We start from the raw sequence: 17,516 nt of genomic DNA, 5'->3' as shown, positions 1-17,516 counted from the left end.
TAGGGTATACTGGTTTGTTGCGGCTGCTGAAGTTCTCTTGGAGAGACAACTAATTTCTAAGTTAAATTCAAATCTCTCTGGTGCTGAAATTACAAGTAATTTCAGCACTTACAAATAAGTGGGTTGTTAGTTAGATGGATCATGATTGGTTAATATTAAATACTTTACAGTGGTAAAATATCTAATTTATCCAATCATAAAATATAGTTTAGATCAGGTTCCAACTGATTCTCAACCGCGAAGCAGTAGCACTTGCTCAATTTCAATTTTCAAAATTCGATGTTGCAATCAATCAATTGATAATACTCTTATACCTATTAAGAGTGACTTTTTCGTAATGAAAAAATCAGTTTTTTAAATTAAAAAGAATTGAGGGCATCGAGGTGAAATATCAACTTACAGCCATTCCAGCGTAATTTAATTAGAAAAAAAAATTTTGTTTTTGTTGACCATGGCGAAAACAACGGTACTCAGAACAGTGCGGGCTTGTCACACAGAAATCAATTATTCAGCAATTTGTTTCCTGACCTGAAATTTTTTCGACAATCGTCGAGAAGGCAGCCCCACATCGAATGTAGCCTCTTTGTTAAACCTGAAGCAATTATTTTGACAAAATGATATCTATATTCAGTCTAATAATAGAAATCAGCTGATTTCTTAAAACACTGAAAATTTGATTTTCGATTTATTGATTTTTTGGTTGGAATTTATGGACAAAACTGGAACTGAGCAAAGATATACCACAAAGCAGTTGTGTTGAAAAAATTTTTAAAAAAAATTGCAAAAAGTATTGCAGAAAACCAAAAAAATAACAGCAAAAATAAAAAACAAAAATAGCAGATTTGAAATGAACATTTCGAAGTTCTCATGGTTTTGACATTTCTCATTTGAAGATTCAAATTTTTATTATTTAATTACTTTATAATTGTAATACTTTATCACGTTTTATTTCAAACTGGAGTGGTAAGGAAAGACAACTATAAATTTTCTTAAAGTAAGTTCATTTTATTGTATTGGTAAATTTACCCCACATGGTAAATTTAAGTTTCCGAACAAGCCTACTCACTGTGCAATTGTTCCTCCAAACTTTGAAAACATCACCTCTAGTTGGTTTTTATCTGCAAATCTGAGCATCATCGTTGCCATAAGATCACTGAAGCACTAGAAGAAACAACTCAATCAAAACCCACAAAAAATCAACTGAAAGAACATTTGGTTACAGCGCATAATAGAGGGTTTAGGGATCGGGATGCCCCCTTTTCCTCGCAGGGACTCTAATACCCTAATCACTTAAAGGACTTAGATATTATTTTAGGACATTCATTTTTGGCCGGCTGACCCTAAACATTTGTTTCAAAAGGCGCCTTGATCAACATTATATGCTGACTTAGAGGGGCGAATGAGAAGCAAAAGAAAATTTGCCGACCTTAAAAAACATCGACCAAATTTAAACAATTTTTGTAACCCCCACCCTCCTCGAGAAAATCCTAGCTCCGCCACTTTGACCTTATCGTTACAATATTTGTGAGCGACAATTGATTTTAAATCAGAATGTCATTTTTTAGACGAAAACCCATTTCACATTCTGTTTGTTGAACGAAGCTCTTGCTCGCAAAACTCAAGAACGGTTTCTACCGCCTGGAAACTTTCAAGTAGTCTCGCGTCCTCATACACTGTCATTGCCATGCCAGGAGACCAAACACGCAATCTGACGTTCTCAAAAATAATGTTTGCATAGCAATAGGGCTAGGGGAATACCCTTTTTGACAGGATTCTTACATTTGCTTATTCAAAAATTACAAATTACGCCAATATTTTAAACTGGATTTTTTAGAGGAAACTGAGTCCGCTAAGGTTTACTAAGATAGAAAGATTACGTAGAATTCACTAGGATTCCTCCGCAGTTGAAAATCCGATTGCCACTTAATTGTTTCTTGCATCTTGACCATAAATCGCAGATGATAAAAACAGGTGTGCAGTATTTGAAAAACTGGAAGCGTTACGGATTACCATCAAAATTTTCAAACAATTTGGTTTGCCGAAAACATCTGTCTTTCTTGATACCTTCATATCTTGATTAAAATATAATCGGTGCCTTTTTAGAGTATTTGGATTGAACAACTGACAGAGGTGACAAAACTTGATGGTTCATTCACATTTAACTTTTTTCATCTTTTACCTGTTCCTTTTTACTATTTAAAAGAGATCACCGATTTTCTACTTCTTTTGATTTAAAAAAAGCTCCGAACTAGTTGTTCCAATAAGTTTGCAAAATTTACCTGAACTTGCCTTAAGTTACCTTTATTTTTTAAGGTAAAAATTTACCTGAAGTAATTTCAGGAAGACTTGAGGTAAATTTTACCTTTTATGACTTAAGGTAACTTTACTTCAACTTTTTTTAGATTGTGGGACGAGTAGTCGTTCTTTTTCCATAAATATTTCTGTTGCTTACCTTGTGTGTTTTCAACATGGCTATTTTTGTCTTCACTTGGCAAGAGATCAGTTGCTTCTGTGTCCCGTTGGCGCAGACAGTAATGTTTTTTGCAGGAGGCTCCCTCTGCCCTCCGATTGACCAATCGGTTGAATATGATTGGTTAAAAAAACTGGGAAACCAAGCGGGTTTGAGGGCCAAATTGTTGGAAATCTGATAACTGCGAAAGCCTATATTCATTATTATAGTGACAGACAGAAAGAACAGCGTCATCAGAAGCAGTCGCGATTGCATCGTCGTGGGTTTAATTTTCCCTAAATTAATATCAACACAAACAAATATCTTCAAAAACCTATCTTAAAAAGGTTCGAAATGTTCTCGATGAACAACGCTTCTAAAATAACAGAAACCATGCCTGCCTTTTCAAGGTTCCGGACTAGGTCCCACCAGAGTCAACCAAGACGGATTAAACTTACAATCAAAGTTGTTTGGATGAAGTTTCGCATTTAAAAAGCCAGCTAAAAAACTATGAACTGAATGAAAATCGGGTTACTACAGAAAAAATTTACGAGCTGAGTTATCGGAAAATCGACCATGAGAAGGGAGAAGAGGTGTTTTAACGGACAATGCAATACAAGACAATCAAATAAAATACCAGATGGAGCTGGGATTTTTGTTTAGATTTTTTGGTTTATGAGAACAACACTTTTTTTTGAATAAAACGTATGCTCAATTGATGTTTTCTCGGCAACTCTGCTTTAAGAAATAGAATAATGTGCTAATGAGGTTTAAATGCTCCGACTCGCGAAGAAAGTGCAGAATATTTTTGCTTGGTGTCGTTTATTATTTAGTCAGAGTTTTCGACCTATAACTAAGTGTTTTTGACTTTGTCTAGCTTTGATTGTTTTTCCTAAAGTTACGGGGGTTTGAATTTTGCTAAATTGGCCATTTTGGGATAATTAACGTGCGATATTTTGCGGCCTTGTAAGATATATTGCGGGCTTAAGTAAGAGGCAAACTATTATGTTTCAAATTTAATTGAGGCTAGCAATTTCATCCTATTAACACAATAAGAGACGCTAAACACATCCTTAGTATTTTACATAGCGTGTGGGAGGATAAAATGAGGAAAGACTGGACTGAAGTGCAGTCGGAACACTCAATGCTTCGCCCTGATTTAAGAGCACTCTCATCACGAGGCCAAACTGTGCATTTTGTGAATTGTAGGCCGATTCCGCAACAGGCAAAATTCAGATTTGTCGCGGAATCCGCAACATTGCTATTTTTTTAAATCTTCTTTGCTGTTTTGGATTCCAGGGACAAATAGCTAAAACACTGTATTGCTCAAAATTGCTACAAAAACAGACAGTTTTGCGGAATCCGCAATAAAAGGCGTGGAATCCGGAATCAAATTCTGGAATCAATGAACAAATAATAACATATGTTTTTGGTAAACTTAAACTGTCGCGGAATCCGCAATTGTAAGTTGAATCTGCTTACATTTGCGGAATCCGGAACAACTACTTATATTCGCTCGTTGCGGATTCCGCGTCAAAATCATTGTGCCGACAAATTTTACGTTACAGGTATTAGAGAGGAATAATGTGCAAAAACTTGTGTTTGCCGCTTAAGTTTTTGTTACGAATTGTTGCCACTTACAAATTGTCGCCTGTTTCGAATTCACGAATTCTTGCCTCAGGGGAAATAACATGTAAGGATCAATTAAGTTGTTTTCATATGCCGCTGATAGTTACTTTATGTTTTATGCTCCTTGAAATCAAAACTGGAAAAGTATTCGCTAAAATATGATAGAAAAGAATTGTAACCTAAACAAATTGTGGAAACTACAGCACAAGATACCAAGTTAATGAGGAATGTTATTGCAAAACAAAATTGCTACAAGAAAATATTTTAACCGAATACGTTTTAGCAAAAAAATATTCGAAATCAGTAAATGTTTATGATATATCATTGACAAAATATTTGGTTGTCTCTATCAACACTGGCTGATAATCGTGCTAAAACTTGCGAATAGTAACCCTCTGAAGACTGGAAATTTTTTTTCTTTTTTTGCCTGGATATTGTATGCGAAAAAGTCGCCAGTTAGATGAACTGGTGACCTGTCTTGCCTTAAAAAGTGGACAGCGCGATGACAGTTTTTTGCAATCTTTAGATAAGTTACCCTGATAAGTTACCCTGACTTTTTGTATGACTCGCGAAGAAAGTGCAGAATATTTTTGCTTGGTGTCGTTTATTATTTAGTCAGAGTTTTCGACCTATAACTAAGTGTTTTTGACTTTGTCTAGCTTTGATTGTTTTTCCTAAAGTTACGGGGGTTTGAATTTTGCTAAATTGGCCATTTTGGGATAATTAACGTGCGATATTTTGCGGCCTTATAAGATATATTGCGGGCTTAAGTAAGAGGCAAACTATTATGTTTCAAATTTAATTGAGGCTAGCAATTTCATCCTATTAACACAATAAGAGACGCTAAACACATCCTTAGTATTTTACATAGCGTGTGGGAGGATAAAATGAGGAAAGACTGGACTGAAGTGCAGTCGGAACACTCAATGCTTCGCCCTGATTTAAGAGCACTCTCATCACGAGGCCAAACTGTGCATTTTGTGAATTGTAGGCCGATTCCGCAACAGGCAAAATTCAGATTTGTCGCGGAATCCGCAACATTGCTATTTTTTAAAATCTTCTTTGCTGTTTTGGATTCCAGGGACAAATAGCTAAAACACTGTATTGCTCAAAATTGCTACAAAAACAGACAGTTTTGCGGAATCCGCAATAAAAGGCGTGGAATCCGGAATCAAATTCTGGAATCAATGAACAAATAATAACATATGTTTTTGGTAAACTTAAACTGTCGCGGAATCCGCAATTGTAAGTTGAATCTGCTTACATTTGCGGAATCCGGAACAACTACTTATATTCGCTCGTTGGGGATTCCGCGTCAAAATCATTGTGCCGACAAATTTTACGTTACAGGTATTAGAGAGGAATAATGTGCAAAAACTTGTGTTTGCCGCTTAAGTTTTTGTTACGAATTGTTGCCACTTACAAATTGTCGCCTGTTTCGAATTCACGAATTCTTGCCTCAGGGGAAATAACATGTAAGGATCAATTAAGTTGTTTTCATATGCCGCTGATAGTTACTTTATGTTTTATGCTCCTTGAAATCAAAACTGGAAAAGTATTCGCTAAAATATGATAGAAAAGAATTGTAACCTAAACAAATTGTGGAAACTACAGCACAAGATACCAAGTTAATGAGGAATGTTATTGCAAAACAAAATTGCTACAAGAAAATATTTTAACCGAATACGTTTTAGCAAAAAAATATTCGAAATCAGTAAATGTTTATGATATATCATTGACAAAATATTTGGTTGTCTCTATCAACACTGGCTGATAATCGTGCTAAAACTTGCGAATAGTAACCCTCTGAAGACTGGAAATTTTTCTTCTTTTTTTGCCTGGATATTGTATGCGAAAAAGTCGCCAGTTAGATGAACTGGTGACCTGTCTTGCCTTAAAAAGTGGACAGCGCGATGACAGTTTTTTGCAATCTTTAGATAAGTTACCCTGATAAGTTACCCTGACTTTTTGTATGACTGTTTGTTTAAAAAAATCACAAATCACAAATTTGCAAAAATGAAGTTCAGCAACAGCATGAGGAAAATAAAAAAATGATGTCTGAAGTCCAGATTGCAGGTGCACTATGTCTCAATCAAAAAGTTGAAAAACATCATCGTGACCCTTAAAAGTTATTGTTTTTCTCACTCGCTCAGTCGATCAAGTTGAAACTTTTCGTTTTTTATCAAATACTCTCCTTCTAAAAAAATTGAGCACATAGTGATCGAGGTAAGTTTCTGATGCTTTTTCTTAACTTTATATATCTGAACACATAAGTATTTTATATCTAAAAACACAAACTCTGGTTTTTTTTCAATCCTTTTCACTTATTTCCTCGACCAGTTTTATTTATCTGTGTTCATATAAATATCATTTAAACTCTATGACTAGATTAACTATGGTTAAAATTAGTGATAACAGTTAGCTCGAAACTTATGCTTAAACTTAGATACTAAGAAAAACAAAAGTTTCCATCAACCATCAAGAGCAATTGTTACTTTTGTTTAAAAAAAATTGTTGTGTTTTTAACAGAGAATTACCCCTTAAAAACTATATATATTTTTCGAAAATCAAAACATTTAGCTGAAAAAATTTCTAAGTTTTCGGTAGTGAGTTTCCGTTGTTCCGTTTCCAACTTTAGAAATATTTAAGACAGATGTGGTCTATCTTTGAGACGCGCAATCTAATCTAATTGACCGCTTTTTCGCCAGAGACACCCAGATAAAGTCAAGAAAATCAATATTTTCCCTATCGCTAAAGAGTCTACGACAGTTTTCTGTTAAAATTGACACAGAAATTTCTAACTCTTTGTTTTTTATAGATTTTCAGTATCAAATAAAAGGAAACGTTCTCCTACGAAGCCGGCAATTTTAAGCAAACAATTTCGGCAAACTAAATATCTACTTTTCGAACTAAAACAGTTTAACCAATATTGATCCATTAAATTGTTTGTGGTCTTATTGTTTCATCAGAAAATTCCAAAAACGCTCTTAAAACAAAAAAAACTTTCGGTTTTTTTATGAACAAGGATTTAGGAAATCCTGTATATAAACTAATTGTACACTAAGCAATTGATAAATTAATTTCAACCATCATACTAATAAGCAAAGCTATGCGAAACTCAGACTCAACCTTAATTTCTTATAGTGCAATCGCGCTTTTTTATCGTTTCCACCATTTCCGAGTTTTATCCTCTAACTTAACCAATTTTTTCCAAGGCTGATTGTCTCATCAGGGAAAAACTTTTTTGACCCAAAACAGGGAAGGAACTGTTTAAACCCAAAAAAAAGAAATTAATTAGTGTTTCTTTTGTAACTAATTTTTTAACCGACTTCTTATTGGGAACATAATTTTAGCGAACTTATGTTAATTTTAAGATGAAATTACAAAAAAAATACTTTAAATAAGTTTTGAAAAGTTTGAACAAAAACTAGCCAAAAATTTGGACAAAAAAAGCCCAGTTTAGATAAATAAACTTCCAAGAAAGTGCTTTATACCAATTTTCCCTCAAAGTAAACCCAATTAAACTAGACTTTTTTAACGTAAAAACATTTACCAAAAATTGGTCATAATAAGCTCAATTATCATAACCTATAAACTTTTAATTCATTTTGATTTGAACCATTTTTAGTCAAAACAAATTAAAATTAGAGACGAAAAGCAAAATAAATTAAAATAACCAAAAGCTGATCAATTTGAGTATGTTGATATTAAGTGAAAGTCAATTAATTTAACTTTTCCCCTTTCTGATAAAAACTAAACCGATTAAAAGAGATAAACTCCAAATTACTTTTAAATTTACTCAAATTTGGCCAAAAATCCGTTTAATTTAGATCACAAGCAGACTAGTTCAAACTAGTCCAATTTTACTTTAAAATTGCCCAATTGAAAGACATCTACGCTAAAATTATTTCAAAATAGCCCAATTTTGTTCAATATTTTTCGAATTGATGTAAGAAACAAAAACTTAGGCTAGAAATAATCAAAGTTTTGACAAATCACGCTCATTTAAGGCAACTACAAAAATATCAGATAACATTAATCCATTTTTGTCGAAGTATGCTCATACAAGTTAATAAATTAATTAAATCTGAAAACAAACAAGCTTTCGACAAAAAAGTTTTCTTAAGGTTTCTAAAAAATTCTCTAAGAGAAATTATCTTTCAACCGAGCCTGGAGCGCTAGCTCTATACAAGATGTTTTCTATCAAAAATTCAATGATAAACTGCGTAAGGCCAGAAGCTTATTTTCTTTAGTCGTTTTCATTGCAAACGTAGTCGGTTTAATGACAAAAAAGTCATCTCAAAAAGTCAAAGAGGAGAAATACATTGAAGTTGAGGAAAAGACTTTCAAAAAGAGGACAACAAAATTGAGTTTTAACCTTTGATATATTCCGTAGCTACTGTAAAAATTAAGCAAATAATTGAAAGCGAAGGCCTTGATTGCTTTCGGGTTCGTCTATATGCAAATAGAGAAGCTAATAGGTTCAATTTGAAGTTCGCTTAGACACAGAGTTGCAGAAAGCGAACCAGCATAGTATTATTTGGAAGGAAACTTCATCTTCCAAATTTTTTAAAGTTGCTTGTTTCAATTATTATTCCAGTCACAAAAACAGGCTGACAAAAAAATGAGAGCCATTGCGCCGCACACTTATTTTTACCTTGCTGGTGCAAAATATAGTTGCTAATACGTGATGCCATTTTTCATGCTAGCGATAAATGAAATAGTGGGGATTTGTAGCCTTCGAAACCTCAATAATATTCGCTCCTCAACAATATGACCAAGTTTGATAACGATTCGCCATTAATTAAAAAATTAAAAATGCGCATGGAATTAGGTTTTAGTCTGCTCAAACACTCATCAGTATAATAAAAGTTGATAGACTCAGAGGCTTTTGAGACCAAATAAAGACAATTTTAGAAAATTTAATTTTTTGAAAATTTAAGAATAATCTTCAACAATTGGTCTACGTGATGATTTGGGAAAAACCCTTTGAATAGTACAAACAGGTATCCTTGAAATGTTTGCCATATTTATTCAAAATCAGGAACTATCGAGAGAGATATATGAGCAAGTTTTTGAAAAAAAATTGCTAATACAATGCTCAGCTTTAAAATTTTTTTTTTAAAGAATCAATCGATGTCAATTTGCCGCTTGATTCTAACACACTAATCGGGTTCGACTAGTGTGAAACAAAATGTCTACATTTGCTGTTCAACGAAACAAGATCGACTTAAAAAACTCTCCAATATCAATGAAGAAGCAATCAAGCTCAAAAACACATGCGCTCATTGCTCTCAAACTAACCAAGATTTTGCGATTCAACATTACACAATAGATATCACTTCGAAATAAAAAGATAAGTTGTTATCAAACATGACAGGTTCTTAAGATAGATTGTTTCTCATTTACTTCAGTTTTGTTTTTTCAAAATTTGCTGATTCGACCATATCAACAGAACACACTGTATGTCCTGAATTAGTGTCTAAGAATGACATTAACCCAGTGAACGAAGAGGCTTTTTGGGCAAGCAATGTCTGATGCCATTCTTTTTTCCCTTTCATCTGGGTGGGTTTGTGTGCTTGAGAAAAAATCTTGCCCGGAAAATTACTTTAGAAACAAGAACAAGTAAATATCAACTTCGCAACTGCGTTTCTGAAGAAAATCAGTTATGTTTTTTTTGTGTAAAAAACAAAAAGCCTCTTTTAGCAGATTATAGCAGACAAAAAAAAACTGTGAAATAACTTTAACAATGGTGTGCATCCGGGTAATAGATTGGAAGCTGTTAGAAAAAATAAACAAAGACGGAGTCAGCTCACGAAATAGCAGGGAAAGCTCCAATGCATGTGCGATCACTGGGAAGAAAACGAGCAAAACCCCAGCAAAATGATAGCAATCTACAATCAATGATGACAAACACCAGAACAAACATCTGTACAAGCACACCCAAGGTGAAGTTCAAATGTCGTCCTGAGAATCAAAAGAAAAACGATTGAAGGCATGGCAAGAGAACGAAAAAAAAAAAGGAAGAAAGATAAAACTTGAAAGTGGAACCAAAAACACCACTTCTATTCTAAATATTTTTTCATCATTTAACTAATATACTTCATAATTTAATCAAGTAAAAAGAAACTAATGAAGATGTGTGTATCAAACGATTTTCTATCTAAAAAAGGAGGCCACTCGTATTGCAATCACTAAAATAAATTAAAGGTTGAACTAAAATTTTAAATTTTGATTGCAAGTCCAATTGAAACAATGCTTTCATTGTCTCAATTTCCGACTCAATTTTTTCCCTGCTTTTGGCCTGTATACTGAAAACAAGTAATTTACCAAATAGGTGTTCTGGTTCACTGGCTTGCCTCGAAAACTAGATGGCGCGGCAACAAAATCGCATTTTTTTGCAATTCTAACAAAAGAATTTGAACTTGTAAATAGTTTTTTTGTTTCGATCACGCTGATTTTTTATTTAAGCAATCGCTCGATCGATTTTAAACATTTTCCTACTTTCTAAATTTTTTTTTTCTTTACAAAATCTATTCTGATTCTCTCAACGTTCAAAAACTAACAGAAATGAGAATCTAATTTTTTCTTTTAATTTAATTTATATATCTTAACCTAAAAATCCCAACCCCATTTTAGTATTTAGGACAGTTGTTCCACCATTATAAGTCATTCATTATTATTGTTTATATAACTCTTTCAATTTATCAACTCATATAAATATCGTTTTATTTCCTGGACTGGGTCGACTCTAAGCTACGATAACATCTGCTATGAGACTTATGCTTTAATTCAATCACTAAGATAAACAGAAGTTTATATAAACGACCGTTGTTTTTCTGCTAGAATGCTTTTGCTTACAAACTTGAAGCATAAAAAATTTTGATGAAACATTAAAACTTACCAATTAAAACTAAGGATTCCCGACACAATGTTTGTGCTCTTCTAGTTTTTAGTTAGCCACTTCGAACAAGATTTTTGATACCATCTAAAATTCAGTGAAGTCATGCATTCAAGTTTACAGATATTTTACCTGTGATTTGTTAGTAAAAACTATTTGGGCTTAAAATTTAGCATTAAGGCTAACTTAATGCTAAGGCGGTTATTTATTCCGCTCAAAAATTTTTCATAATTGAAATGTGGAACTTTTTTGCCTTAATGATACGTTAATCGACATTAAAAAACATCACTTTGAACATGGCATACCGTGTTGATGTTTTCAAACACCATTTCAATGACAGACAGAACATTCAGGGCATCGCCCCGATACAAGCAAACTTATTTCCTTAAATAATCACGTTGAAGCAATGCCTCGTTGACTTACGCAAAAAATCACAAGAACTCAGAGAAGCGTCTCGTGTAACCGTCAGTTCTTGCGAGTCCAAGAAGCCTCTATATCAGCATCGCTGGTTCGCGCTCTGAATTAGTAGAGTATGTAGTTTTTCTCAGGCGACTGAAGCCATCTACAGTTCCTTGACACTTTGAACTTTTTTTCGTAAATGAACGATTAATTTTTAGTGTAAGTTTTGTTGAAGTACCATGCAGAAATAGTCGAAGGATCAAAAAATGGGAATTTTTTTCAGTTCAGCTTTTCGATTTATCCATTTGATTATCATTAACGCTCACGCTTTAACGTAAAAATTGCTCACAATCTGCTAGCAAGTTGGAACATTCTCTTTTTTTTCAGTTCTTAAAACATCTTAAAACGTTTAGGATTGTACTCTTTTCGGGTATTTCTACTTATTCCGCCCAGGCATCAATATTTCAACATCTTGAATTGGAAATAATTTGCTTCAATCTGATTGGTTAAAATTAGCCAATCCATCTCAAATGTATTGTCTACAATTTTAAAGAAGCCGAATATTGGCCTTAAACTATAAAGAAGCCGAAGAATTATAAAGAATTATAAAGAAGCCGAATATTGGCCTTAAATGAAGAATGCTAGGTGAATTACTCAAAATTATTTCAAATACGCTCCAAAATTTTACCCAGATTGGAAAAAAAAACAGCTCGAGCGAAAAAATGAACACCTTTGTATGTGCTCAAAATTTGGCTTTGTACGAAAACATTTTAGGAATAAAGTCCTTTCATTTGTATTAGCCAAATCCAAATCAACCAGTGCATCAGTATAAAGGAGGCATTCAACAGTGGCTAAGTACATCTTTTTTGTTAAAGAGCGAAAGTAGGCTTTTTTGTTAAAGAGCGAAACTGACATTTTGCTGAATTAATTGTTTGGTCGAAAAAATTTATGACGCTGCGCTTGAGAATTTTTGTTTCGAATTTTCAATTTTCGTCGATTTGAATTAATTTACTTGTCAGTGATTTTGGATAAGTAAAAACAGTATTCAAAGCATTTTTCTGCTCTGTTGAAGAACATTTTGAAATTCGGCATTGTTGTACTTCGGCTCTGTTGTACTGTCCCACTTAGAGCGCCCTTTTGCTCAAAATTGTCTCAAAACGTCTCAATTTAGTTTTTGCTGATCTGGAACCTGATCCAAACTATATATTATTATTGGTTATAAATTAGATATTTTATCCCTATAAAATATTAAAGACTCACCAATCACACTCCATCTAACTAACAACCCACTTAATTCTAAGTGCTGAAATCACTTGTGATTTCAGCACCATAGCATTTTGAATTTAACTTACAAACTAGTTGCTTTCTCCAGGAGACCGACTCGTAACAAACCAGTATACTCTAGATCTATTGAGACTAAGAGATATAAAAGTAAGATTAAGATCGGTTTTAGACTAAGAAGTTGCACGAATCTATCCGGCCGAAAATAGGATAGCGTGACGAGCAGACGGTGTAGCTTATCTGAAATTACTCTATGAGTTAGAAACCCATCCAAACCCATCTGGTGCGACCATAAGTCTCGAATAAGAACTAAAGGAACAAAATAGCTTAGAACTAACCAAAAATAGATTAGATTTAGACAACAACATTCTCAAAATTGTTACACGACAAAAGTTTAATTGAAATGTCTCTACGACTCAATAGATCAAAGCCATTATTCCGAACAATACGAGAACTTCCCGGTAGTGGAAAAAGACCTCGGACAAGAGACGATATACGACTACAACGGAACTTACCCATAAGTTTCATGGTCGTACGGCAAAAGCCATCACAATCTTTTGTATTTAGAGTTTTATTAGCAATGAATTTAGATTTTCATTTGCAAACATAGTAACTTGAAGAAAAATCTTCACCGATAATTACAGGCGCTAAACCTGATATTGTACAATAACGATTGATAAAAACATCCCTAGTCGTTTCCTTAACTCTGCAGTAAGTTTAAAAAGATATCAAGAAAAAAAATGTTTATTGAAAATAAATGCAAAAATTAATTAATAAACATTCAAATTATTAGTAATATAAAAATCATTTGTTCCTCTCAGCTTCATCACCTAAAACATAACAGCAAATCATAAACCCACTAACATCATCAAAAACTAATATACAAAATTTTTAATCAAATAAACCTTAATTTAATTTGTAAAGGTCTATCCTAATTCTTATTTCCATTTAACTTAAACCTTTTAAACGTCACAGATCATCAAGGCTTTCCTTGGATCTTGAATTCACTTTTATCTGAACTAAATTTATTTTCAATAATTTTATATTTTGATCATCAAGGCTTATCCTTGGACAAATAGAACAAATTTGTTCTCCCCCACACATTTAGCAAAGTGTCTAACGACCTCAAACGTCGATTCACTATCCAACCTTTTCTCAAGACCCAAGACTAATAGAAATTTTTTAAATCACACTAACCATTCCAATTAGGATAAACAGTGAAGAACTTCGGTTAATCATCCTTCACTTGACCCCCCTCTTACCAGACCCAGGAAAAAATTTAAACTTAGTAAGTTTAAAATAGTATCTAGCGAACTACGTGTGTTCTAATTATACCTGAACCTTGTGAATCGCTTTACTATTCTCCAACCCTTGAACACAATCACTACCCATAAGTAAGATTAAGTAAGTTAACACCTTAACTTAGACTTGTCACCAGAAAGTAACAGTCATTCTCAGGAATCGATATATACTTTTCTCTTCAACCCTGAAATATATGACCCAAGTTAGGCTAACCGAAAAAATTGTAAGAATTAACAGTTTAAGCATTAAAAATTACTAATCCAAACATTGCATCCGTCATCCTAAAACTTATGTCACTAGACAATTTAGGAAATAAACAATAATCATACTACACAATTGGCAAATAAACGAAAAAATTATGACCTCGTTTTCACTCTACACACACAGTCAATAGGATATAATACAACAAAACGACAAACAATCAAAAGAAAAATTTTAAGCAAACAAAGACAGATTACACGAAAAGATTTTCCAAACAAGGAAACGCATTCTCCGAATCGGAAACAAGTCATTCAGAAGAACTTTACAGATTAAAAGACTCCGTAAAAAAACTATCAGGTTAGTGATACACTATATTTTTCTGAATCAGAAACCACATCTCAATCATCAATACAAGGAAAACGCAGAATAAAAACCACATACAGAAACAAACCAGTATGTCTATACAATTGGAATCAACCAATAAAACACATAGAAAGTTACAAATTGACAGTCATAACGCACAAAAATGAGTCAAAATGAAGAAAGCGAAGATGAAAACTCCATCTCCCCAATTTTAATCAATTCTTTCACCGATAATAGAGGACAAACACAATTTTGTCAAAATCTAATAGAAAATTTGTTTGAAAGAGGAGTTAGTCCATGCACAGCAGAATTTCTCGAAGTAAGAATCAAAAGACAAATTATCGATCACTACCTCAAAGGAATACGTAACCTGACACAACAGTACGGAATCTATACCATAGAAATACAGTCATCAAGTAAGTTTCATGGTAGATATCTACTTCAAACAGACGACGTAGATATAGAATTTTCAAGAGTATTTACAGTATACATAAAAAATATACAACACCAAAATTCACAAAGAGCAAATTCAATTTTTACAAATGAATCATTTCAAATAACTTATAGCTATCTATTTATACTAGAAAAACCAGAATCCCAAGGAACTTCACCAGTTCAAACATCAAAACATACAACTGTAAGACATGATATCGCATCATTTTCTGAATAATTAAACACAATCCGTGAAAGTTTAACAAGTAACGAAATTTCACAAAATGATAAACACGATTTACAAAACATCTTGGCATGTTCTATTATTGATTATTTCACACAAAATATTGATTTAATTTCACAACCAAGAAAAAGTTTCAGACTTCAAAATTCAACTGATGACACTGTAATAGCAGAACAATCAGATTATGTTTGGGACCCTGACTGATCTCATCCACTATTCTTTAACATACCAAAAGATATTTCAGGTCAAGCAATTAGCACAATTTCCATTGACAAAGATTATATTAAGGTATATCCACTCACAACTGACGCAACACTTTTAAATTATAATTCATTTCTACCCGATAGAACAAAAAATAATAGTTCAAACTCAAGTCTCGTACAACAAGAAAACCTAAATGGAACTAAGAATCTTACACAACAAGATTTTCAAACACCATCACATTTCGCAAATGAAAACGTAGTTACAACAGTAATAACAACAACACATTAAAAAATTTCACCAATACATCCCAATCTTACAACTCCAAGACCTAAAATCAACCTTACCACAGGTAACATTACAATTTAAGGTTAAACCCACCATTGTCCCAAAATACTTACATATGACTTATCAACCGTTTAGACCAAAGATGAAACCAATACAAAAACAAAGAACATTCACTAGGAACAACTTTGCAGAACACAATTATAACTATGTAAATAGACCACAAACATCTAAACCTTCTCGTCCAAATACTCAAAAACCTTTAGTTTCGCAAAGACAAAAATTTCAACAACAAACAACAACTTCAGTAAAATTTCATGACTATCCACGAATTTTGCAAAACCAAAGTGAAAATTATCGATTTTTTCAACAGAATAAAAACAATAAACAACAAAACCAAAATAAACATAAAACACATTTTTATACAACTAACTATTTATCATCAGATGATAATGACTACTATCAACCAGATATTTTTGCACCATATACACAGGAATACCGTGTACAACAACCTCGACCAAGACTAGCATCTCAAAATACAAATTTTTACTCACAAAAATTAGCTAGTACACAACCCTATCAAACAATACAAATACAAAACCCAGTTAACACAGATTATTATCAACCAACACAAATGCAAAATGAAATCCCACTACCTTATTATTTACAACAACATGAAATCACAAAAAGACAACTTACAAACTTTTCACTAATGCCAAATACCGCAGAATCACTCCAAATGACTATGAATCCATACCTAATGGGTGGATCATCACTAACATCAAGTAGACCATTGATGGTATTCACCGGTACAGACCATGAATATTCTGCAGAAGATTATTTAAATGCAGTCACATTAAATTCAATTTTGAATATAGGACCTGATCCCATAAATACACCAATTTACCAAAATTGCAAACATAGACGCCCAGCGTTAAAACAAACCACACTTGATGGCGCAGCTCAAAAATGGTTTTCAGTTTTACCTATAGATATAAAATCAGACTGGCAAATATTCACACACGAATTTTCAAAAATGTTTGATTCAGAAAGGAACAAACAACATCAAAGGGTTTTATGCCATGAAATTCGTCGACTACCAAACGAAAAGATCAAACAACTAGCAGTAAGGATCGAAACACTAGTCCGAAAAGTATACTCACTAAACACTCATGATTATAAAAACACAAAAATGACAGAAATTTTAATGATGAATCTAACACCTCAATTACGAAAAATAGCAATCAAAAAGAGAGCATCACATCCCTCCTCAATTCGAGAGCCAAATTTAGAATTTAGAAAAATAGTAGATAAACTAGTTTCTCAGAAATCACTATGAAACCACCATGAAACTAGAAATCACTATGAAACTAGAATAAACAGAAAATTTCAAATTACAATATGTTAATAATATCCAAACAACAACAACACAAATTAATAATATACTTAACTCAGAAACAGGTTTACCCAAACAAATCACTGAAGTTTGAATATATATGAGAAAAATCCAAATTTTGAAGTTAAACCATCATAAAAAAATAGTCTAACTAATTTCGAAGATACGGACATAGCATCGCTGAATGCAGACAAAAACAACAAGACAATCAGAATAAACCACAAAAGTACAAAGAACTAAACAATTCATTTTATCAATTCATGAAAAAAGATCAAAACCTACCAATTAAAAATATTCACAGTAATAATAGCTCTAGAAAACCACTCCCAACAAGCTCAAATTTTTCAAGAAACCAATCTCCTTATAACTCTACTTACAGAGGTAGATCATCAGATCAAAGAAGTTCACGAAGTTCCTCACAACACAAATATAG

General features: G+C 32.9%; 1 protein-coding gene across 1 annotated transcript in view; it reads right to left on the bottom strand.

Moving 5' to 3' along the window:
• Nucleotides 1-17,516, bottom strand: part of LOC134840232 (galactosylceramide sulfotransferase-like) — a 59,043-nt gene that overhangs the window by 24,094 nt on the left and 17,433 nt on the right. Inside the window, exons 2-4 of the mRNA XM_063855969.1 lie at nucleotides 2,453-2,745; nucleotides 1,067-1,161; nucleotides 529-592 (exon numbers count right to left, since the gene is read on the bottom strand). Coding sequence (XP_063712039.1) covers nucleotides 529-592; nucleotides 1,067-1,161; nucleotides 2,453-2,745 — 452 coding nt within the window. The remainder of the gene's footprint in view (nucleotides 1-528; nucleotides 593-1,066; nucleotides 1,162-2,452; nucleotides 2,746-17,516) is intronic.

Source organism: Symsagittifera roscoffensis, chromosome 2 (genome assembly GCF_963678635.1).
Source record: "Symsagittifera roscoffensis chromosome 2, txSymRosc1.1, whole genome shotgun sequence".
NCBI lineage: Eukaryota > Metazoa > Xenacoelomorpha > Acoela > Convolutidae > Symsagittifera > Symsagittifera roscoffensis.
The sequence above is the reverse complement of the archived record's forward strand: the minus strand, read 5'-3'. Positions and strand labels throughout refer to the sequence as shown.